General features: G+C 35.8%; 1 protein-coding gene across 41 annotated transcripts in view; it reads left to right on the top strand.

Moving 5' to 3' along the window:
* Nucleotides 1–23,653, top strand: part of KCNMA1 (potassium calcium-activated channel subfamily M alpha 1) — a 471,638-nt gene extending 447,985 nt beyond the window's left edge. For 12 of the 41 annotated variants that reach the window (XM_017807020.1, XM_017807022.1, XM_017807030.1 and 9 more), the window contains 5 exons: nt 5,764–5,958; nt 7,543–7,661; nt 9,415–9,639; nt 11,713–11,741; nt 17,431–23,653. In XM_017807020.1, coding sequence (XP_017662509.1) covers nt 5,764–5,958; nt 7,543–7,661; nt 9,415–9,639; nt 11,713–11,741; nt 17,431–17,585 — 723 coding nt within the window. In that variant the 3' untranslated portion in view covers nt 17,586–23,653. Of the gene's footprint in view, nt 1–5,763; nt 5,959–7,542; nt 7,662–9,414; nt 11,853–17,430 lie in introns of those variants that run through there. The other 29 variants (XM_017807021.1, XM_017807029.1, XM_017807033.1 and 26 more) reach the window with 4 other exon arrangements.
* Nucleotides 23,654–25,430: the final 1,777 nt, after the last annotated feature.

Genomic DNA, 25,430 nt, shown 5'->3' on the forward strand with positions numbered 1-25,430 from the left:
TGATATCTCTATAATGCAAATTCCTTATATAGTCTACAGTGTATGAACTTCTCCTTTAAGAATGAATCTCTTCTCACGGTAGTGAAGTTTTGTAGTAAAACAGGTGTAAGAAAGATTAGAAAATAAAATAATGCCCATGCGTACAGTATTATTTCTGACCTGTGGATAATCTGAAACGTACATATAGATGTATGTATATTAAAAAAAAGGTACAAAATATATTTTAAATAATTCAGTCATTGGATAATAATAATTCTACAGTATTAATCAGTGGTAAACTATTAGTTTATTTTTTTTATAGTTTCATTAACAGAGATATAGTGAAGTAAACCCTACTCATGAATCACAGATTAGAAAATCTGGTCACTTTTTGACTCAACTCTGAATGCTGAAACTCTTTACATTCTGCTAGTTTAGAATTATTTCCTATTAGATAACAGTATTAGATATTTTAAATTTGAAATTGTCTGTTATTTCCTTATTTCGAAGATAAAAGTCCTAATGAAGTTTAGTTTTCAAAATGCTATCTACTGGCCACCTACACAGTTTGTCCTTTGCAGCAAAGGCAATATATCCCACAAGCCCAAGATTCACAGTGTAGTAGCTGAAACATCACTGCTGAGAAGACAGTAACCAGGTCAAAACCTGCATTGTCTTTTTGATGAATTGGTAGCAGTGGTCTCTCCAGGCTTCAGTTTGAGGGCATTATTGTGCTCTGTGTGAAGACTCCAGGCATAATTCATGTTTTAACCATGTCAGTGGCTATTGTTAAATCATTCCAGCTAATCGTTATTATGTCTTTGAAGAGACATCTACTGCCATCAGATACTTGAATCATATATTAATATTTGTCGTAACATATACAAACCCAGGGAAGGAGTACATGTAGTCTGTCAATCTCAAGGTGGCACCACCAAGTGGAATGTGACTAAAAAGTGTGGGATTGGAAGCATCTTTAAGATTATGTGAATGGTTTTTAAAAATATTATCTTCAGCTATAGAAAAGTTACATAACATAGGATAGTCTAAGACAAGCAAATTTTTGAGCAGAAGTACTTTTTCCCTTTCTGGTTGTTGTTGAGACAGGTATTCCAGAAAATCCTGTGCATGCAAGGAAACCAGCTTTATCAGACTACAGTACCTTAAAGGTTTGAGCAGTTGGCCTGAGAGCCAAAGCTTTGCTCTTAATCCTCTTGGCACTGAAGCTATGAGAACCGCAGAACTTCTGGTGGGTTGTTATCCCTCCCACACATACCACTGGCAACAGACCTGACGTACTGTCAGAGTGGTGCCATTAGAGGCAAGGGTCTCCAGAACCAGATTATACCCTTTAATGTTCAATTTCCTGGAATTCATTTCCTAATGCTAGAACTTTAGGTCTTGATTTTTTTCTGTATTACCAAATTCTACTTTTTCTTCATATAAACAAAAGCACAGAATTGAAGAAAATAGTTAAAACAGTTAAAAATAACTTTTCATTATGTCCCCTTTTTGAGAGTTCTGTCTGAGGGATCTTCACAGTCTTATTTATACAGAAAAGAAACTGTCCTAATCTGTGATATGGACATTTTGAAACATAAGACTATAAGTCTGTTCAGGGGTTAGCAAGCAGCATCTTGTAACTTAAAGTGTCCCAAACATCTTTAAAGTTTGGACAATACTTTGAGAATTAATAGATTTTCAAACTGAAATGCTGTTATTTATTTTCTGCTGTTGGTTCTGTCTCAAAAGCAAGTTTGTTATTGATAGGAGTTACTCATGTTAGCTCAGTCATTCCTCAGGTTTGGGTATATATTATTCCTCCAACTGAAAAAAAAAAAGCAGCAATTTAAGATGTTTGTTTGAAATTGAAGTTAAAAGCTGCATGCAGTGGCGAAGGAGTCTTCTTAAAGGAAATCCATACAAAACCAGCAGCAAACACTGAAAAAGGCAGATATTACTTGGAAAATGACAATTTTAGTGTAATTATAAACGAAAGGAAAAGTGCTATTAAAGTTAAAGCAATATTATTAAAAGATGTGCTAATTTTCAGTTACATTTTCTGTAGAAGACCAATTAGTTTAAAAGGCTTGACAGCATTAACTGCAAAACATAAGCACTCTGGTAATTATACTTTAAAAAATGATTGAACAAATGGGAAAGCATCCCCAAAACATCTGAAAGAGCAGCACTACAATTCTGGAGCATGGGCTAGGTGGCACTGCTAGCTCAGATATCTGTGTCATAATTTCCTTGCTATTTACCCAGTTTCAGTGTCTATGATGCATTTCCTTTTTTCTGTGTTTAGACTACACCTATTTCATAGTCTCATCCCGGATGCCGACTAAAGCAATGTCATGCAGATGTCCAGTGTAGGGTTTGGTCAATGACAGTAGCAAACAAGTATTTCATCAGTTATGATTTTATATTAAACAAAAGCAATTCTTTGCCATCACTGGAAAGTGCCTTGTTACTTTAAATACAACAGCACCTTTCCAAAGACATTCTGTAGATCAGTTTCTTATAAGTACTGGCATATCCAGGCCATGTACCCTCCCACAGAGCAAGTAGCAGATCACTCTCAAATTAATTTCAGTGTATTATTATTCCAAAGGAAATGGATATCAGCTATTCAGTGTCCCCCCAGTTCCAAACTGGCAAGAGTCTGATTTTTGTGACAATCAAAAGCACGGACACAGACAGACCGGTTTTTCCTGAGGAGTGTTAAAGACATTAGTACAAGAGGAAGAGACCCTATTTAGCAGACAGTGACAAGTTACAGCTTCCTATTCACCCATCTTTTCTTGCTTATGGTTGAGCATTTTCTGATTAGATGCAATGCTGGAGCAGTTTGTCCTGAAATTTGGAACCTTCTCTCTCACTGATGACATAAAAAACCCCAAAACCCATCACTTGACTGCACTCATCCAGCTGATTAAATGGTGACATCCAAATCCATCATGGTGTGAAACCCAAATTAAGCCATTGTTCCAAGATAAATGTTGCCTCCTTTGCTAGTACATGTCTTTACTTCGCCTTAACATTTGTCTAGCAGTGGGAAGCCTTTCTCTGGTGACAGTATTATGTTCCATCAACAGTAGATCTGGTTCTTTTTTCATTTGCATCTTGGATTCTGGCTATTGCTATAATTCGAATTACAGAATAGAGAGAGAAAGGGTTGGAAATCAGAAGACTTGCCTATTTTACTCCTAAAGGGTAATGAAATTATTAGTGCTATTTTAGACTTTTGCATGTTTTACCAATCACTGCAAGTCAGCAGTCTATAAAAAACAGGCTATTCTAAAAGAACCAGCATCCATCAGTCAGAGCAGGTGATCATTTCTTACCATAATTGGCCTCATTGTAAAACATATTTGAAGAAAACACCAGTAAAGATATGCTTTTACTTTTGTTTCATGTTCTTCTATGTTGATTTATAGATGTAAAACTGTGAACAGCATTTTTCAATAATACTAAATATCACTACTTAGAGAAGAAAAGGAATCAAAAGTCCATAATAAAAGAGTAGGGAAGGTGTGAGAAAATGTTATGCAGAAAATGTTATTGCAGAAACATTGCAGAAAATGTTATGCTTTTGTCAAGATGTGTGCTTAAGATGCCTTATATAATATATTCTTATATATATTACATAAGAATATATATAATATATATTATAAGAATATATTGAAGCATATTTTTCCAAGGGCTTCTACAATTGAGTACCTCCAACCTCCAGATCTGGCAGAATTTGGTTTTATATCCATGAAACTGGTGTCAAGCAACATTGCTGCCTAGCTGCAGGAGCAAAGGATTTGTGCTCATTATTTTAGTTCTGAGTGCTATATAGCACATGCTGACAAAGCAAGAGAAGAGACTAACTTTATTGCCTTTTTTTTTTCCTTTGGATTCTGAGTACTTCCATGTTGGAAAAGTATAGCACAGTGGGAAGAGTTGCCAAAAAGAGCAACTCTGATTCTCACCTCGGGGACATCAAGGAAGAAGTAATTGAAGAATAAAAAATCATGCCTGGATATCTTCTCTCTCTCACCATGGCAATTCCTATTAAACATCATGTAATTGCTGCAGACTTACGTTCCTTGAAGGGGTCACATTGATTTTTCTGTATGTTAAGAAAGGTTTGAGTATTGCACTTGAATTGTTACAGTGCATCCACATATGTAAGAGCTGATTTGAGATTAGCTGTTGTTTTAGACTAGCTGAATCTTCCTGAATCCCTGCTTATGTCAGACTACTCTTTACAGTACACTTTGTATTTAAAATATGTAGTGCCTTATCCAGGCTAATTTAAAATAATTGGAACTGATGAGATGCAAATATTTGCTTTAGGGCATATATAACAATAACAATATGTTCCTCTCATTTTGAGTCAACAGGTGAATGGCATAATAGCCTATGTAAATAAGCAGAGAAGCTTGAAATTATGAAACTTCAATGTAACAGTGAAAAACATTGCCACGTAGGACTCATTTTTTTCTGTTTTATCTGTCATCTCAAGCAAACAATGAAACTGAAGTTTCATTATACAAAGAAAGAATATCAAAGTAACATGGACAGGAAACCAGTTCTACTTTTTGATCTCAGGATAAAATATTTCAACCTGTACCTCAGTTTACCCATGTATTAAATACAATTACATTATATAGATAGAGCAATGAATTTTGTTGAAAAGTATTATTTAGAAATTATTCTCTTTAGACAACAAGCACTGTTTGAGAATTCATTTCATTCGTTTTTACTTGGTTGGATTACAGACATTTGTTCCAAGCTGTAAATTCAACAAAAGTCACAGATCCAGCAATGTCAATCCTGTGTACTCTACAGTGAGCTCATTTTCCCCTTGCATGTCCCCCGCACTCGCAAAGCTTCTGAAAACACAGCCATTAGTGACATTATAAGTGATAGTGTCTCCTTTTTTTGTTTTCTTTTTTTTTTTTACCCAGTACAATGCATTGTGGATATTTAACTGAGTATATCTGAACTATACCAGTATACTTTTAAGTGAACTTGAAAGTCATTCATCTGGATTTAAATTAATATTTTACATACCCATTGTTTGCCTGACAGACCAGCAATGCTACAGATGCTGGCAAAATGTCAGTGTGGAGTAAATCTTCCCTAATAAACCACACTTACCCTATACCCTAGAGTTTTTTAAAAGGACCACCAGGATCCCAAACTCATCATACATTTATCTGGAATGAACTCAAGATGTTTAATTGATACATGCTTATGTCTGAACACTGTCAAGTCTCGTAATAAGATGTTTAGTACAATACATCGGTTAGACTGCTAGAGTCCAGCTACAGTAATAAGTAATGACATTTGCAGCACAAAGGCAGCTCCCCAACGAATTGGTGACAAGAGTAAAAAGGCAATCTAGCCTGTGTAAGCTTTAAATGTGGTCTGAATTTTACAATTACATGTCCTAAAGCCCATTATTAGACATGAAGGCGATGAGAAGGAAAGCAGTCATTGCATCACTACTAACACCAATTATAGGAAACATAAATCATTCAAATTTTTGTACTTTAATAAAAATCAGCCTGAATTGGTGTTTAGAAGGAAGGATCTAGTATAGGAGCCTAATGGGATAGAAGAAAATAGAGTAATTGGAGGCTGCTGTCTTTTCACTTTCTATATAAAATTATTTGAAGAGACAGCCAAGAACTTTAAACAGCAGAAACCCGGAAAAGTTGTAATTTGGATGTCTTCAGTTGTGACTTTAATGGTGTTTGCTTAAAGAGCTTTCTTTTATCTCTGCAGACATACTTCAATGACAATATCCTCACACTGATACGGACATTGGTAACAGGAGGAGCCACACCAGAGCTGGAAGCACTGATTGCTGAGGAAAATGCATTGAGAGGAGGTTACAGCACGCCCCAGACACTTGCAAACAGGGACAGGTGTCGAGTTGCTCAGCTGGCTTTGTATGATGGGCCGTTTGCAGACCTAGGGGTAAGATCATGAGGGAAATGTAGGACCAAGGCTGGTCTGCACTCTATTTGCTTTCTTTCAGATCGAGTGAAAAATCTGTCTTAATAAGCCTATAGTTTCTGTAATTTAGTAGAGCTTTTGAATTGTTTAACAATTTACAGCACAGGGTGCTAGCTTTGCTCGTAACCTTTTTAAGCAGCTCTATGACTGCCCAGTGTCCTTGCCTGCATATTTCATACAGAAAATCCTGTAGGTCTTCTTTGTCAGCTAAAGAGATGGATGAACTGATTTGGATGATGTAACTATTCTAACAATAATGCATTGTAAATGTAAGTAATATATATACTTTTGTTGGGCTTTGATAAGCTTATAGTGTTTTCATAGAGCTTACATTTCTTAAAATATGCTTATTAGCTTGAAAACAAATCTATAAGCTTTGTTTTCTGCTGTTTCTGGATGAACTAAAATTCTTGTGAAATCCTAATTTTCTGATATTTTGACTGCACTATCCTAAGAATAAAGTAGAAAAACAAAAAAACAAACAAACAAAAATATAAAAAAAACAAACCCAAATAGACAAATGATCTTTAAAAAAAAGTGCATTTGGATAAATAAGTATCTAGAAATTTTTTCTGGACCACGTTTTGAAATCTTGAGGTGAATCCCAAAGCACCCACTTCACTTTGGTGATGATGTTGGATTTGGTATTTCTTAAATTAACCTTGTGTTCACCAGCTCTGTTCAAAAAGAATGGAGCAACCTTCTTCACAAAAATGACAGGGAATCTCAGTTCAAGGATTAAGGGCAGCAAGAGTATACAGCTAGAAGCAAACAGCCTTTCAATTCTTGTAGAAGTCCAGTTGTAGCTAAGACTAACAGCTCATCAAAACACTTGGGCATGCAGCATAACATTTCCAGAAATAAACCAAGCAATACCAATCCTTTCAAATCCTTTCACCAGAGCCTCAATTGCACTTACATCTGTGAGGGCAGAATGCATTAACACCCTATTACTTAAGAATCACTCTTTTAGATACATGAATGATCAAATCTAAACTTTTTTTTGCTAATCAAAACATTTTATGTTATTTATGAAAAATGGCACACATCTCATCTTTATTTTACAGAGGGAGATATTTTGTTATCCTTTTAACCCTGCAGAACTCTAATTTCTGTTGTGCTCTCTGGTGAATTTTTTTCATACTGGATGACAGTATGGCTGCTGCCAAGAAAGGGTCAAAGATACTAACAATTTTAATACCACAGTTAATGTAATTTGTAGAATATGCATTGTGTGCTACCAAAATTTATATTTCCAGCTGAAAGCAAATCACTCTTTACAATTTACCATCATTTCAGGGACCAAGGCTCTCTAAAATAACGATCACTTTACATAGTTAATTATTTGAAATAAAACATTTAGATTATTCATTTCCTTGGATAAAAGGTTCTCATTTGAGACAAACAACAAACTATCTATATATTGTCTTTTTTTATAAGTTCATATTGAAAAACCTGATCCCCAACGTTGTGTTAACAGAGAAAAGAAAGGAAATAAATGTGCTGTTCTGTTGTTCTTTTTAATCTCTCCCCTCATTCTCCTAGGATGGAGGTTGTTATGGAGATCTATTTTGTAAAGCACTGAAAACATACAATATGCTTTGCTTTGGAATTTATCGATTAAGGGATGCACATCTAAGCACTCCCAGCCAATGCACTAAACGGTAAGTCCAGTCTTCTAGAACATCTCAGCTTCACTGTTCTTCAGTCTTCTCAGCAAGGAAGATCTCAGGGCCTGTAATAAATCTAAAAAAAGACCTTTCTCCATTTTTGGCATAACTTTGCCACAATAGCTAAGTCTTTGAGACTTCACAATGACTCTTTAGCTGACTTTAAATTATAAGCTGGATATCACAGCATAAATTTTTAGCTAATTTTATTCAAAAAAATTTTAATTAAATTTTCAGAATTTATCTTTATTTTGTTTGATTTAGGATGATCCACTGTTTGCATGCAAGGAAAGGACTTCAGTTTCCTGATGTCAATCAAATGTAAATTACAGGATAATAATTCAAGTTATAGTAGCTAGTCTTTTTTCTGAACGCTCAAAAAATACTCCTTTGGGCTTCCCATCAGTACTATTTGTATCTAATCATAATTTCTTCCAGTAAATGGAAATCCTTCCCTTGGTAGACCACATTTTTACTTCAGGAGCACCAAGCCTGACCCCAGTGCTTTAAATGGAGCAGACACATTTCCATCTTTGCAAACTGAAGGCCATTTAGTAGCTTGCTTGAAATGTGTCTTAAGTAAGTGCCTGCTAGAAATACACACACAGACCTGTACCAGAAGTATCACAAATCTACCATCTGTTACTGTTTCATGCTGTACAAAAAGCATCATTATTGGGTGAACATGGCAATAAACAACCCTGCAGGCCACCAGAGTGGTTTCTTCTGTAAGGATTTGGATAAATTGGGTAGAAAAAATGATTTGCAGTTTAGATTTACACTACATTTGCTATACTCGGGTTATTTGTTGGATTATTAAGGGAATTCTGTCCCTGAAGCAGCTAAGCAGATTTCTTATGAGCACAGAATTAATTTGAAAAGAAATTGTGAGCTTCATATTCAATTTTTACTCATTTCTTGCTCCGACAGAAAATACCTATTGCCTTCCTCAAGTATGTTTTTCATGTGCATGATAAAATTTAGCAGCTGCTCTATAAGCCCTTCCTACCCTGAAAGGGCATTAGGTGAAGAATTAGGAAATGCTTGAAACTGAGCAAGTTTTTATTTTAGACCTGGGATTTATACTAAGCAATGTTGGACTCTTGGATGTGCAGATTTCTCTTTATAAATGCTCTTTGAGGCCATGAATGTACATGTGGAATGGATGAGCAAAATTAACCTCACTACAAATTTTTTGATATATTTTCCTTAACTTGTTTTATGTAGAGTCACAATCCAAGCAAATAATTGTAACCCTTGCTTTATTGACAGTATTTAAATATTTAAGAACTGTATATATTAAATATGTATTTAAATAGAACTGCATATAAAATCTCCGTCTCCTTGCTTTTCAGTCATTCTTTTAAATATTGTTTCTGGTGGGTATGTTACTGGTTTTTGTCTATATGTAAATCTGTTTGCTAGAGTCACTGCATTATGGTGCAGCTAGAGAAAGGAGAATGGTTTGCATGGTGTCTTCTCTGAAAAATCACTATGTGATTCACTTGAAGCACATCCTCCTCAGACATTATGTCTTTCCAACAGAAAACATGCAAAAAGTAATAGCTGATGTAAGAAGGTCCTAAATCATAATAGGAATTATCTGATCTAAAATTAGGTATATACTGCAGGAAACAAATGCAAAAATCTGGCTAGATCTCATGAGCTAGCAACTCTAGAAGAAATTTTTTGAAATAAATCTAAACCTGTTTTCTCTTTCTTTTTTTCTTTCTTCCTTTTTTTCCAGTTATGTTATCACAAACCCACCGTATGAATTTGAGCTTGTGCCGACAGACTTGATCTTCTGTTTGATGCAATTTGACCACAATGCTGGCCAGTCCCGAGCCAGTCTTTCTCATTCCTCCCATTCCTCCTATTCTTCCAGCAAGAAGAGCTCATCAGTTCACTCTATCCCATCAACAGCAAATCGACCGAACCGCACCAAGACCAGGGATTCCCGGGAAAAACAGAAGTATGTGCAGGAAGATAGACTTTGATATGTGTATCTACTCCCACTGTGTGTGAAACTTGCATTCACCACCCATTCTCCCCAGTTAATGTTTCCAGCAGTGATGTTCCCTGTTTTCCCATGGAGTTCTCCCTTTTTGTACACATATTTTGCATATGTATGACAGTGTGCATGTGATTGTCATTTTTATTTCACCACCATAAAACCCTTAAGCACAACAGCAACAAAGCAGACGGACCAAAAGTTATTTATGATGCTAGGGGAGAATAAAAAAGAATTTCAAACCTATAGGCACACTGAAAACATAAATAACTCACTGCAGTTACTCTACATATCCAAAAATAGAGAATATTGAACATGAACACTTGCTCTTGATGTCTGAGATACACAAAGAAAGTCATTTAGTGCAGAAGTGATGATGTATGTTGAGGTATGGGGTTTTTTTATATTCATATTTAGAGGAGCTGATACATTAATTTGAAGCTTATAAAACTATAGGAAAAAAAAAACAACCTGCAAAAAAAATTCCCTACTGATTTTTCACTCTCAAAGCTTATATTATATAGGGCTTACACTTTGTATAGATTACTGCTACGCACCTGCTTTATACCAAAGCAATATCAGGGACTTTTCTGCTTGTTTAAGGATTTTCTCTAAAATACTAGCCCTTTGGAGATAGTGTGTTTTCCCTTTTACACTGATATTGTCTGGGCATGAAGCTTTAAAACTCCAATGGTTTAATTTAAGTTTAGAAAGAGTCTAATTGCATATTAAATTATTATTCTGTCTATTTATACTGCCACATGAATAGCTATATTTTCTTTCACTTTTGACATTTGGAATAAAAAGCCATATGTATCATAAATATTGGATGTAAGTCATTAAAAACTGCCTTCCTGGGACTTTTACGTCTTTAAAAGGTGAATTAGTCACCTTATGTACAGAATAAATAATGTTCAGAAAAGAGCAAGCATTTTTCTATGCTTACATATCAGATCTCGAGGGACTTTGTTCCTTTCCCCAGATGGTAGTTTAACTTTTCCAAGTTAGAGTGCTGGTATAAATCTTCCAACAAGAGTCCTAATGTGTAAAGATCCTCCAGAAATCTTGCTGCATGTTCTGGTTTTTTTTCCAACAGGTGCATGCCAATTTGCAGGAATACAGGGAAAGACAACTGAGTGCCTTTAAGTCTCTCCCATTGGGGAAGAAAAGGTGCTGTGCCCTAGACAGCTAATGAGGAGAACAAGAGGGATGGGTTGGAAATATTCACTGTGTTGTGGCATCATGTTTTAGGCACTTGCCTGAATTTAGTTCTTGCAGATTTTCACCAATGACACATGTAGCCAAAAAAAATTGTGTCAGGGAACTAAATAAAGTAGTGGAAAGGAACCTACTCTAGACAGCCATAGAAATGATACTTCAGGCTTGCTTTTATATTTTTTTATTTAAATTTCAGAAGCCAACCTTTTGATATACAACTAGTTCTAGGTATATGGAGAGTTTCTTAGGGTAGGGAGGGCAGTAACACATCCTCTTTCCTGGCTACCCAGCAAGAAAGCATGCAGACACAAAATAAATATTTGGATTTGGAATTATTAGCATTGTAACTGCCAACTCAGACAAGGTGCTTTTATGGTTAGTATTGTTTTCTACCTTCCCCTTCCCCGAGCATGATAATTTTAAAGATTTGCTTGCTGTGTGAATTGACAATGAAGCCAAGCACTTTTACTGACAAAACCTGGAACCATGTAAGTGGGCTACAGAGAATACCACTGTGCAGTGCTAACCATAATGATTGGATTACAGTATATATGTGTGTGTGTGCATTCAAATGCAGCTGTAAGTCCAATCAGTGAAATACGTTGCAAATTACGGATGCTCTCCTACAAATGAGGCTATTACAGTTACTCTTCATCGTAAAGAAAAATTCATGTGTTTCTTTTTGCAAAGAAAGTTATCATGTTTTGCCCTGAGAATATTTATTACTTCAAGGATGTGCCAGTTAAAGTGCTCAACCAGAAATATGACAGTTTAAAAGCATTGTAAAACTTACATAGCTTACTTCTTTTTCTAAAGTGCAACAAGGATGAATAGAATGGGCCAAGGTATGAAAATTAATGGTTCTGCATGACCTAGCAACTGCTGTGGGTTTCCTTCTATAACTTTGTCCTTGTGAAAACTTGTGAAATTAAAAAAAAATAGTTACAAACTTTATTCAGTTATTGGTTTGTTTGTTTGGTTGGTTGTTTTGTTGGTTTTCCTTTGCCTTTTTTTCCCTCCAAACCAAAAGTAAAACTGGCTGCTGCTGCTGCTGCTGTTGCTCAACCCTCTTTTATTTTTTGTCCTCTCATCTGCTTGCCTTTCTAATTGCACGTGTCCTTTTGTAAACACCCAGGTTCCTGCTCAATGAAGATGCCTATTCTGGTGCAGACATTAATTTCCCATTCCTCATTCCAATTTCTCTCCTCTCTTCCCCTCCCTACTCTCCTATCCCTTGTGTGTGTACATGAGCATCTTTTTATGTTGGCAATATTGATTGAAGATAGTCAAGAGCAGTTATGCATTTTGGAAGAATGTTAATGGCTTTGACACCAAAATGCTTTTCCATTAATGTTTTATCTGTTTTCCATTTAGCAGAGAAAGGAAGGGTGTTAATATGAAGCCACTTGTCACATCATACATAATGATTTTTTTTTTAAAAATAGTATTTGTGTAACTGTGCAGCTCAAATAGAAAAATATAAACAGTGTACATTAGAGAAGCAACTTGTCTACTTTATGAGCAGCAGAAGAGGAATATCTAATATGGATGCAAATCTGAATTCTTCAAAATTTATTGAAGTCCAGTTCACCTCTGTCCTAAAGATAGAATTCTAAAAGTTTTGCCTTTCAGCTATATCATGCGCAATTTCCACTGCTGATAGTCAGATTGATCAAATAGTTTATTACAGTGATAAAGATTTTCTGATACAGTTATACTAATGCAACTGGGACGTTGGTCATTACAAGTAGAGAAATGCTTAAATCAACCATGTTATGTTGGATTTTATGTTGAAAAGTAAGAGGAAATCTCCTGTCCTATTCCAAGTCAAACATCCTTAGTAGTATGGTTAGTTTCTGAAAGCTGGAAAGTATCACCAATGTCAAGAGAAGACTTTTTAGATCTTTAAATGGAGGTCCTGCCATTTATATCAGTCCCAGCACAGTTTCAACATTGGAAACTAGGTTCTTAGTGAGCTTAAGTGTTGACACAAAACCGTGTCTAGCAAACCTGCAGGTTCTAGGCATGGGTTCCCCCTGACTTAAACAGAGAGTCAGGCATTTTCCAGTGAAATTCCATTGTCAAAAGTAAGAATTTTTCTAGTTTAAAAAATAGAAAATCACTAAGAGCAAGTGCAGAACAGAATTTTTGTCACAAAACTTTAGCTGTCTTGGAGCAAAATAAAGACTTTCACAGAAAGTAAGAATAGTTCCTTGTCTCTCTCCCTGCAAATTGCTTACTGCCTGCTACAGGTAAAATACTCATCTGCCAAACAAAGAGTTCCTGAGCAGGTGGATGGGGAAACTTTCCCTTTTTTCTCATACAGGAACAAATTGCACAGGAGAATTTTCAACTTAGTTATAAAAAAGCTGGCTGCATGGAGGGAGGAGACACACAAACACATACATATAGACTAATTTGAAGATGCAAGTGTCACAAAAGAGAAAAAAATGTGTGTTTTAAACAACGGTAAGGTAACCTGAGATTATGGTGAGAATACAAATTTAGTAAAATCTTTGTGTTATCTAGTACTTTACTTTGTGTTAACTTTACTTCTTTACTTTTCTTCTTTACTTCTGCTCAGAAGAGAGGATGTTTCACAGTGACGTTTGTTCTAAGTTGTTACTTAGTCCAGAATTAATGACAGAAATTTTAAAGCACCAGACTGTTGGAGATAATTGCTGGTGTCTTATACAAGTCAAAGAAATCTGTATTTTGATCATTTTACTTTAATTATTTATATCCTTTTTTTGTGCTGCAGGGAAGAGTCTAACACAAAAATGTTAATTTTTATTTATTTGTAATAAGAGCATGAAGCCTTTAGAACCTTTGTGGATGCACTGGGATGCTGATAGCCCATTAAAACATGAGTGTTTGAGAGGAAAGTAAATGTTTTCTGCTTTCTGAGACATGCAGTTACTTAGCTGTTCCAACATCTCTCAGGTGATGCTGTCAAAAACAAACCTGCCAAACAGTGTAGGGAGATCAGGGACTCTCTTCAATAGCTCTTAAAAAGAAATGAAAAACTGTGCCTATTATCTCTATAATGTAGAAACACATATGGTAAGGATCAATGTGCGTATTCCAAAAGGGACAGAAATCGGAACGTGACAGAGTCCTAAAAAGAGCTTGGTGGATATAACAATATTGAAAGACTTAAAAAGGGGATTTTCTGAACTACTTTAAAGGATAGAGTAAGTAGTTTATTTAAGATAAGTAAAAATCTGTGCTAAAACTCCGGAAGACATATCACAGTCCGACTGTGAGCGTAGTATAAAAGAATGAAAAGTGTAAAACATTCAAGAAGGACATTTAGTAACTTGGAGCAGAATATCTTAGTGGTCAAGAGTAAAGATGAGGAGTGTTAAGCTTACGTTTCAAAGGTAAGTATAGAGGTTGATGAACTTTCACAGGAAATTCATTGTTATGTGGCCAAAGACAATTTTAACAGCAGAAAGGAACAGGAAAGGTATAAAGCTGGGTCCAACCATTTGATACTGGAGTTGCTAGTGCTTAGATCAAAGTTTCAGCACTGGCAAAAAGAAATCTAAGCAGCAGAAGAAATTAGAATCTACCAGTTTCTGCAATTATTATTAATGTTCTGTATTTATTACTTGCCAACTAAATGCAAAAAGAGATGCAATGGTGTCTTTTTAAAGATCAGCTCCCCATATATATGAGTTTTATTGTAAAGATTAACATATAAATAATTAGCTTGTTTTGAAAATTTTAGGGAAAGCAGAGTGTTTGGAAGTGCTTTACACTGGCTGCTGAGAAACACAATGCAGTTATGATCCTTAGCACTCAAGCAGTTCTCCCCTTTCTTGCTACAACATTGAATTAACTTGCACCAAGTTCTGTTTGTAAGGAAAGTTTGTGCACAATGTGTTAGAAAAGAAGTTAGCAGTGCTTAACTTGTCTCAAAATCATTTTAAACACAAACCATTAGAAAACTGTTAGTTTGAAATTGTTTATGTGATCTCGCAAGGCTTTTAAAACATGATAACCATCACACTTTACACCTCTCTGAAAGGTTAGTTTAATCGTAGATCACATAAAATTGGTTTCCACAAATGCATAATGGTTCATGTGTCACACTTGAACTAAATGGTTTTTTAAATGGAGCTGAAATTATTTTGATGTGTACACATTCCCAGATTTTTTTTTCTGACAACCTTTCTTAAACTGGCCCCCATCAGGAATCATTCCCTTAAAGTCTCATTAATAATTCAGATGTTCTGATTACTTTAAAAGATCTATGGAATTGAGGCTTCTTTTTTTTTTTTAACTGCTTGACAAAAAGATAAATGAATGTAGAAAGAAGCAGTAGGAGTCTGGCAAGCTGTAGATCATCTCTGAACAGATTGTAACTTTATCATTCTGTCAGGAAGAATAATTTAAAGCACTTAATCAGTTAGCTTCAGTGTGCAGGATGTAACATTATGAATTCCTATCGTCCAATCTGTTCAAATCAAAGGGAACTTAATTATAATAGGTAAAAGAGAGAGGAAGATGGGCGATTGAACATTGTTCAGATTCAGGCAACTTTAAGGGGGTAGGGAATTATTCAATCTGGTCGCAAATGAGTAGGATCTTTTTAAACAAAAGTAAAAAACATTTTAGAAAATGACAAGAAAAACAGTATAGTATTGCCATTTGCTTTGAGTAATAAGCCACTAATGAGTAATATAATTCCTTTTTTTTCAATTTAATTTTTTTAAAAAGTGTAAGAACGGGTAACAAATAGATCGGGGAAAAAAAAAGCTGGATTAAATGCTTATGAGTTTGGGGTTTGTTGTTGGGGGATGGGGGTGCTGCATGTATATTCTTGAAATCCGTATCAAGTGTAAGTGTTTAAATGGGATATTCACGAAAGTGACTGAGAAGTCCAGTAATTCTGGAAATTAGGCTACCTCTTGAGAGGCTCTAACTCCAAAGCTGGTTGCTTATTTTTGTGCAGTTATGCCCAGGTATTTGTCCTTTATTCTTCCCAGTCTTTCAGTTTCTTTTCTCTCCTTTACCTCCTGAGCTTTTGTGCTTGATCCTTGAGTTTCCAAGGTGGATTTTGCTTTGCTTATTTTTAATCATTTATTTATTAAAAAATGAGTATTTCTTCCACTCCTGTCCTGATTCCAGATAGTGCAGCATTTCAGTGGTTTGTAAAAGTAGCAATTTGTATTACGTAAGCGAGACACTAAAGCTTCTGCAGCATTTTGGCTTCCACATTGGAATGAGAAATAGTGCATACATGTAAGAGCAGCAGCTCTGACATGGCACACTTTAAAACTTACATATAATAATGAAAATGCCCAGAACCATAAGTGTCCACTGCCCTGCCCTCCCACCTCTGGAATTTGGGGAAGGAGGACAAGAATGGAGACCCCTGTTCACAAATGCTTGTCAAAGCACAAGCATGCCTAATGGCAGTAAGCCACTCTTTAGACCAGGAGTTTCTAAGTCTTTGAATAGAGCTATCTTATAAAGTTGCACACCTGTAATTGAGAAATTACAAAAGAAATTGGTCTCTAAAGGGTTGAATAAAATTATTTTTATTTTTTCCTTTTGTGAATTTTAAAAAGTTTTTGTCCACACCCACATATGAGCAGTGCAATATAATGGTTACAATGATAAACAACTAGGGAATGGCTGCAATGCTGCAGCCCCTCAGCATCCTCACTCCCTCCCATATTGCTCCCATCCCACCTTAAAGCGTACCATAAAATTCCTCCTATGTTCATGGAAACGGACACTGCCCAAAGATACAAAAGAAACAGCTTCCTCTAATCTTCCTTTAACTCCTTGCTTCCTTTGCCTTGCTGTCACCTATGACAACCAGTCCATTCATGATTAGCTGGAGCCCCTACTACAGTCACCTGCTGCACCTGGTGTATTCCATGCACCTTCTTAAACTGTAGAGTTCAGCAGTGCCCAAGCACCGATGTTTCAAAGTAACGATATAAATCCCACCCTGTGTAGGAAGGCTGCCATCTGGCAGCATGAATAAAAGTCCTGTTTATTCTAGCACCAACTGCAGAAAGCTCTCTTCATTCTCCTGCATGATTTCTGAGACAGCAGTAGCAACCATCCGGAGGTTGAAATGGTTCAGAGAAGTGTCTGCCTCTTTAGGTGCTTCTCTGTGTATAGACTCACATGCTCTTTTCTGCATTACCCTTATCCCAGCTGCTCTCCCTGGCTTCTCAGTATCATTTTTTCAATAAATGAGTCAGAGAGTGTTCACCTAAGGATGGGATAAAAAAAGATCCAACAAGAAAACTAACGTATTGGCAGTTTTCTTTAGTTTCTGTTATCAAATCTGCAAACATCATCTTCCTTTCATGAACAGTATTTTCAGAGGTATTAATCTCATGCTGTACTGCTAGTAATCAATCAATCACCTTCTGTTGATCTATTTTCTCTATAAACTTTACTGACTGCTCCCCCCCTTTTATTTGAATTTTTATGTGTATATGTATTTCACTAATTAAAACTTTCATTTTCCTTCCTTATTCTGTCTCTACCTGTTTCGCTCCTTAGCAGAAAAGAAATGGTTTACAGATGAGCCGGATAATGCCTATCCCAGAAACATTCAAATCAAGCCCATGAGCACTCACATGGCCAATCAGATCAATCAATATAAATCAACAAGCAGCTTGATACCACCAATCCGAGAAGTTGAAGATGAATGTTGACTCCTTCGAGGCCAGAACTATTTTTTTAAAGCCTGACAAACTTCATGAATGGTGATGTGACATTTATTCCTCTTACATGCTGAACCACTGATGGAGAAGTTAAGAAGGGCAAGCTTAATGGGAAACTGAAGTAGACAGATCTTTGTTTGTCTGCCTTTAATATTGCTTCCACGTATTTTGGAAACTATTTCATTTATAAATGAACATAATCAAAACTAGTAATGTATAGCCTCTAGCATTTTAAATTATTTTTATTTATTAGAAAAAAATATATTTTTTTCTTTTTTTTTCATTGTCAAGTATTTTCCCTTAAAAAAACCTGCATGTGTGGCCAGACTCCTAAGAATTAAAAAAAAAAAAACAAACAAACAAGAAACCCTCAGTCTTTGGCTTAAAGGAGAATGATGGTCACAGTTATAAGGATGTGTAATTAAGGGAGGCAAATGATATATTTACAAAAAGGGAAAAAAAAAGGTCCAACTTGTATTTTAGTAAATCAAAAAAAAAAAAAAACAACCAAAAAAAAATCACCCTACAACAATTCACCAAAATGTTTCTTTACTGGAAGATGTGTATTTTGTTCAGCATCAACACCAGCTCTTAATAAACTGAACTTATTTATTTTCAAAGTCGAAAGTCATATTTTTGTACATGTAACATTCTTCTGAAATATCCTTTGTTTTATTAACATACATAGATCATCTTAATTGCCAGTTATGTGAGGGTCCAGTAACCCCCCACACGCACTGCACCCTGCCCTGTCTCACGTGCACACACACCCACAGAGAAACCCGGCATCCTCAGTAACTTTCCGTAACACTGGCATAGGGAATGTCCCTGCCCTAAACCAAGGGCCGTGTAGATAAGGTGCACTTGCTATAAATGGCAAATCTGGCAATCTCACTTCACTTCCCATTAGCCATCAGCAGTTGCTAATTTCAGGAAGGCAGTTTTGGCAATTCTTTTGCCATGTATTACAGTGCTTTCATCCAGGCTGCATAAAATAGCGCATGGAAGCATAAGTTATAAACTGTCTGATCTACCATATTTTGTTACTTCTTTACTTCAAAAGTGCTGATGGCCTTTCATTGGTCTGATTTGGTTCAAATGCTTCCTGATACATATAGAGATTTAGCTCCAGCTCCTTGCACTTTGGTGATAGCTCATACCTTAGTAAAGGACACACTGAATCTCCTTTTGGGGAATTCAGATCAAGATAAAAACTGGTTTAGCCTCAGCTCTATAATCGTGCAACATGCTGTCCTCAGTTAATTCTTGCACCAAGCAACATCTTATTTTAGCAGTTGATTTTTGGTTTTGTTTTTTTTTTATCCCTCTAATTTATTTTCACTTTGCTGGGACACCACACATAAAAGTACGGTAATAACCAAATCAAAATAATAATGAATGTATTTATTATGATAACATGCAAAAGGCCTTTGATAGGTGCCTTTTGTGTCAGCAGTTTCACAAAGTTGCCAACAAGCTTTATAGCCATCAGACAAAAATGTGATGTTTCATATCTGTGCTGCAGTACCTATCCACCCAAGCATTTATGTTCTAAATGATTTAGTAACTCTCTCTATCTCAAAGAAGCAACATCTGACACAATTGTATGAAGAAAAACAAAAAGAAAAGGCTGTGGTAATAAGGAAACAAAAACCAAAAACCCAAAACAGAGTCATCAGGAAAGGAGGATTTTCATTGTGCAAGTTAACTTTAGGCTTTGTAATTTTGCAGAATTGTTAAACACCACAATAAAACATACTGTGGTATTTTTATCAGTAGAGAAATATCAGTGAATCAAACAAATACAAAGCAGATGATGAATTTATTGTGAAAACAATGATGTCCACTATATAATCCAACATTTAAGCCAATCTATTCAGCTTTAATGTTTGTCCACTGGCTGCAGTACAAGTATAACCATACTAACACCTAATAGGCTTTATTCTGGAGTGACTTCTTGGACTGTGACTATTTTGTTGTTACATTTGTAGAATAGCTATTTAAAGACAATAACAAGAATTGTTAATACAGTATCTGTAAAATTGGATTGTTTAAAATATTTCACTCTCCTCCTACAAAGTAAAAAAACAGTTCAAGCAGTTTTTCATAATTATTTAGACCATGTTTAACACATTTCACAGTCCCCAAAAGAGAAGATAATTCCAGTGAGTTCTTCCGATCTACGCTGCGTCAGCCTAGTGACACATTATAATTTACATCTAGTTTCTGCGTTGGGTCATGTTAAGCCTTTTCTTTGAAGTCAGTGCTCCTTTTTCATTTATGAACTGCATATTATAACCAGAATGGAAAAGCTGGTCCTGAGTACAGGTGAATTTTAGAAATTTGTGCTCAACCTCACCAAGTACATATGATTTCTTTTTTTTTTTTTTCTTAGAAGACTGGTGTTTACTGTAGAGGCATAGAACATTATATCTTATACTTTATCATACACAGTGCCATTTCTGAGTGTCTTTCCTTCAGAAGTGAGCATTCCCTGGATAAAACATACTAGTGAAACAAATACAACACTCCTACATAGCTAAGGTGTGTGTGTCTCTGTCCAGTTTAACTGTCACACCCAGAAATACCACACTACCAACTGTATATAAATAAAGGACAAAATCTGAACACACTCACGGACTCTCCTGGCACAGCCAGTTCCATATGTAGTGATGGATAGAACACCAACTGTAGAGAGCAAACAAGACAGAGAGAAACAGGTAGAGTTATGATTTTACATTTCCCCTTTACAGAAAAGCTAAAAACAATAGTCTTTTCCAACTCCTATTTTTGATGATCAAAGATGCAGGATTGACTTCTGGCAATTAGATGGAAGAACATGTAGAAAACCTATTGGAGATCTTTGATATTCAGCCACTAAAAACTACAATAAGGCCAGCATCAATATGTGGATATATGAAGTTACATTAAAGCTGGGAAAAGGCTGGGAAAGGGGCCTAAGTGACAGCTGACAGACCACACAACGACTGATGTAGAGATAAGTTCTTGATTTTTATTAATAATTCTTAATCCTTTCTGAAAAGGCAAAAAGAAAAGGGCAGGGTGAGAGGAATTTCGAGTTTTTCAATAATTGCATGCACAATTGATACAGGTTATACAATTTTTTTTCGGTAACTCCTATTGGATAGATAGTGTGTCTGTGTCTGTGTGTGTGTTTGCATATATGCATGTCCATACATACACATATATGTAGACATACACACATATACATGAGGGTATATATGTATTTGATTGAGTCATCATATGAGGGTGGACATCATTTTTATTGTCCATGCATTGAGGCGAAGAAAGACACAAAAAAAAGAAAATATGTGGATAACAGGGTAGCACATGAAGGAGTTGTATCTGCTGTTTTCTCCTGGTTTGACCAAAAAGCAGCCATTCTTGTTAGTTTTATGAGGGATGCACCGTAAGTTCACTGCAGAACACACCTCCCTCCACTGCTGCAGCAGGCACGTGCTCCTCACACCCATACACTTGCACATTGCCAGAAAGTCTGCTCTCTCTCTCTATGTCATGGCTGTTATTTTAATTTGTCCCCATGAAGCACTAAGATTAAAGGATAAAACTGTCCTCTAATAGATTTGGTGGCAAGTGCCAAGCACAGCAAAAGTTAAGCTATAAAGAAGATATTCATAGTCTAAATGCAATTTTTTTAAGGCTTCTATCTGATTGCCTTACTGCTGTAAGAAATGTAAACATTTCCTTGTAGTTTTTGAATATGTACTAAAACTGTCACTGCCATCTTAACAGCTTGTCTTTCAAATCAGCATCAATGGCCAAACAGTAGGAAATACATGTGACAGAAAGTACAGACCCCTTGATCTGGGCCAGGTATGGTCACTTGGATATGAAAAGACTTAATTGGCCTCAGCAAATGTGGAAAAGGGCAAATGTAAATTGCATGCACTGTACAAGGGACACTACAAATCATTTTTGTTGTTGGGTGGTGGTGAGTATTATTGTTGGCTATTTTTGGCCTGTGTAAGGAAGATTTCACATTTCTTGATCTCTTCATATAGTAGGAGAAGGAGAAAGTGCAATAGTGTATTCTCATTCAGGGAGGACTGGTTTTGTTGGGGTGTGGGTGTGAGTGTGTGTGTTTCTGTGTAAACTACATCTAACATCTACTGCAATAATTGGGTGCATAAACTAATGCATGACAAAAAAGCAATAATTTACAAATGGGTTATTATTCATGTTATCACTGCTTGATCACTCATCAGCCAATTCATAATCATGTTAGCAACTGCCCTGGTCTAGCTGACTCACATGGCTCAAGCTCAAACACTGAGCAGGTGCTTAAATTATTTTATCCAGAAGTGAATTCCTAAGGGCTCCTGGATCCCAATGTATTTGAAATGAACACAAATTGAGTTCGAGGTGTGTGTGTGTATGTGTGTTATTTTTTTTTTTTACAGCTGTTATCATTGTGAATTTCTTTAGCACCAAAAGAAGTGTGTATCTCACCTTTCATTTCTAGTTTTAAATGTGCTTAAACAAAATAACCAAGTGTGTGAAAGGCGATGAACAAGACAAAGTGAAAACAGAAATCTGTTCCCTGTGTTACAGTGGTTTAGTCTGGGAATATCTGTCAAAATCAATGGCAAATGCATAAAAAAATTCAGGGGAAAGGAATACTCTTTATATTCTTTCTGTTGCTTTCCATTCTGTGCCATCTGAACCAACGAAATCCCCAACATACAAACAAGCACATTTTTAATTTAGTTTGTTTTTTAATTCTAAAGATGCTTGAACAATCACAGGCTTAAGGGAAGTTTTTTTTGAAAACTCATTATATATACACACCAGGTGTTCTAATATTCCATTAGTAGGCCTAATATTTATAGTATTTTCATGCTGAGCAATAGTAGTGGGTGTGGGTTACAGCCCCCATCTGAAATAATGAAAGGAATGGAGTAGCTGTTCTGCTGTGGTCACTGCCTAGGAAGGTACATAGGCCTATAGTATTGATAAGTCTGTCTCAGCATTTATCAAAGCTATATTTATACAAGTAATGTATCTTCTTCTGCACAGATTTTCTCTGCTATAGAACATGCTGCCACACTGAAACTGTATAGTCTCTGTGCAGTAGTCTATATAACCAAGTAATTCACTGAAGTGAATAGCTAGGACTGCTGGTCTAATTTATCTGTTCTATACAATGGTGTGTTACTGTTAAAATGAGAAGGAGTAAGGAAAATGAAGAAAATAGAAAATATAAGGTGTTTCTTTTATTACTTTGGGTATAATTTAGAACAATAATTTAAGAAGCTAAACACAGTAATGCTGCACCTAACTAGAACCTTAATGAGGTTGAAAGAAGGCTTCTTACTGCTTCAGTCAATGTATCTTAGAGGAGATCTCTATAACTTAAAAAAACAAAAACAAAAACCACAAAAAAACAACCCAGAACACAGCATATAGGCAGTTGAATACCTGTAATAGAAAACATAGATTTTTCAGAAACAAAAAATGTTTTGTTGACTGGACAATAACTAACAGGAACCACATTAAAGTGTCAGCAGAAGTTATAATCAGTTAAAAAATGCCGCTTCTGCCATGGTGTAGCTTGGGACACATGAGCTTAGCCAATGCAAATAACCTAACTTCTGGGGGAAAAAAAATGATATAACTCTAACTTTCACATTTTTGTAGAGTTCAAGACTGATGAAGTAATTTTCTTCCTTCAGGAAAACACACACATGTCAACACATATATACAATATATTTTAATTGTTTCATATGTCTAGTTATAGTTTGGGAGTGAGGATGCAAGGGGGTACATTGAGAACCAGCTACCATTTTAAGGTAAAAGTTCATCAAGAAAAAGGAGTATGACTTCATCATTTTACTTTTACCATTATGGGTTGGTGAGAGAGAACAAATGCTGGTGCTCAGAAATGATCTACCTGACTTTGTCATATGTAATATCCAGTGATAAAAATATTGTCCTGTAAAAAGGGTTTGTACATAACTTGTACATGGTTTCATTTTGTATTTTTCTCAGATTAAAATTTATGTATTTGTGTTCTAAAAGAAGGAGAGATTTCTGTGTTTTCTTTTTTTCCTTCTAGAAAAGTTTGTAACATGTATCATCAAGTCATGAATAATAATTCACGAAACCAATGCTATTAATACTTTGACATAAGACTAACCCAGAGCCTTTCTCTATTGCTTAAGCTCCAGAATCAGCCTCTTGGTAATGATAACTTATATCAGCTACTGTGCAGGATGCTGTGAGGGCATAATTCTGCAGTAGCAACAAATGTCACCCTCATACCCGCTCTGTAGTCAAATACAGATATAGTATGGTTTGATTTAGCTACTTTCCATTGATTATGATGGATTGATAATTTTGCTAAGCAGTCCAAAAATGTTCTCCTTTCTCATGATGAGAATTTAAAAATTATTTGCAAGTTTTGGACTATGCTTCAATTGCAGCTCAGGAATTATGTGTCATCCTACATGCAACTGTATGTTTTTAAGCTTAAGAAAAACTAAGTCTCCTTTTGGAGTCTGTAACATTCTGGCATTCTGCTATTAAATAACCTTGTTATTTAAAGTTGACATCATTAATCTTCTGTGCAGCAGTATCACCACAGTGATTTGCAATCAACCACAGTATGATGAACTTTGGTTCTGAATAATGGAGAGGAAAGAAGAGGAGCAGAGCTCTGCAAGAGCCTCAGTTAAGCATCTGAAAAACCAAGAGTACAAATAGTCAATTGGTCCTAACACAAAGAACCTGGTATAAAATGGCTACACTGGTGTTTGTAAGCAAATAAGGGTGTTTTGGGGAGGAAGGGTGGGTGGAGGTAGAAGAAGGGGAAGAATCAGTGCATGACAGTATTTGTGCGGGACTATGGAGAACTGTGCAAGAACTGGTTCAGCATCAATGTCAGTAAAACAAACTGGTCCAACCCTCACTAAATTCACTTGTCCAAACCATCCTTAGACTCTCTCACTGAGGAAAAGAGTTTATGTGCCATAAAAACTGTGATATCTGTCTGAACAGTTCAATGAAAGGACTACACTATGTTAGTAAATCTGTATATATATGTATATATGTGTACATTTGGATGTGAATATTTATATCTACACATATATGTCACTACCTACTAGTTTTTTTAGGTTCTTGACAGATAGATGGTGAAGCTTGCTGTCAAAAACACTTAAATCAAACCTGGCCATAGAATAACTAAGGTATGAAACTGTTTTGTTATGTATCTACAGCTCTGTTACTCATCAGTACAAAGATTAGATTGAGCAGAACCCCATGCAGTTCCCCTGAAAATTATATAATAAATCTAGTAAGCAAGCAGTGAATGAACAGGCTGCTCACACCTTTTCTGGACTGTGAGGCAGTCTTACTACTCATTCACAATACTTTAATTATATTATAATAATTAAACTTTGACCTTTTTTTAAAATTTATTTGTATTGAAAATATATTGTTCAAGCTAGAGAGGTGATTTCACAAACATAGCTTTGTGCATCGAAGGAGTACCACTGAGGGACAAGGGAACTATGAAACAAACAGCCCAAAGGCAAGGTCAAATATTTGCCATAATCTTCTATAGCATTACAGAAACACCTGAAAACAAACAAACAAAAACCACTGAAAAACCCCCATAAAAAAATAATTAGTCTCTTTTCAGTCCTCAATCACTTAGCCCACCCTTTGTCACCTGTCACCCCTAGGGAAAAAATACTATTTTAAGAAATACTGTAAATCTTCTCTCACTTCCAAGATAGAGGACATTCAGACCTATTTCTAAGGAAAAGGCAATCAATGATCCTAAGCATGATTTCT

The sequence above is a fragment of the Lepidothrix coronata genome, unplaced genomic scaffold (genome assembly GCF_001604755.1).
Source record: "Lepidothrix coronata isolate B3197 unplaced genomic scaffold, Lepidothrix_coronata-1.0 Scaffold17, whole genome shotgun sequence".
NCBI lineage: Eukaryota > Metazoa > Chordata > Aves > Passeriformes > Pipridae > Lepidothrix > Lepidothrix coronata.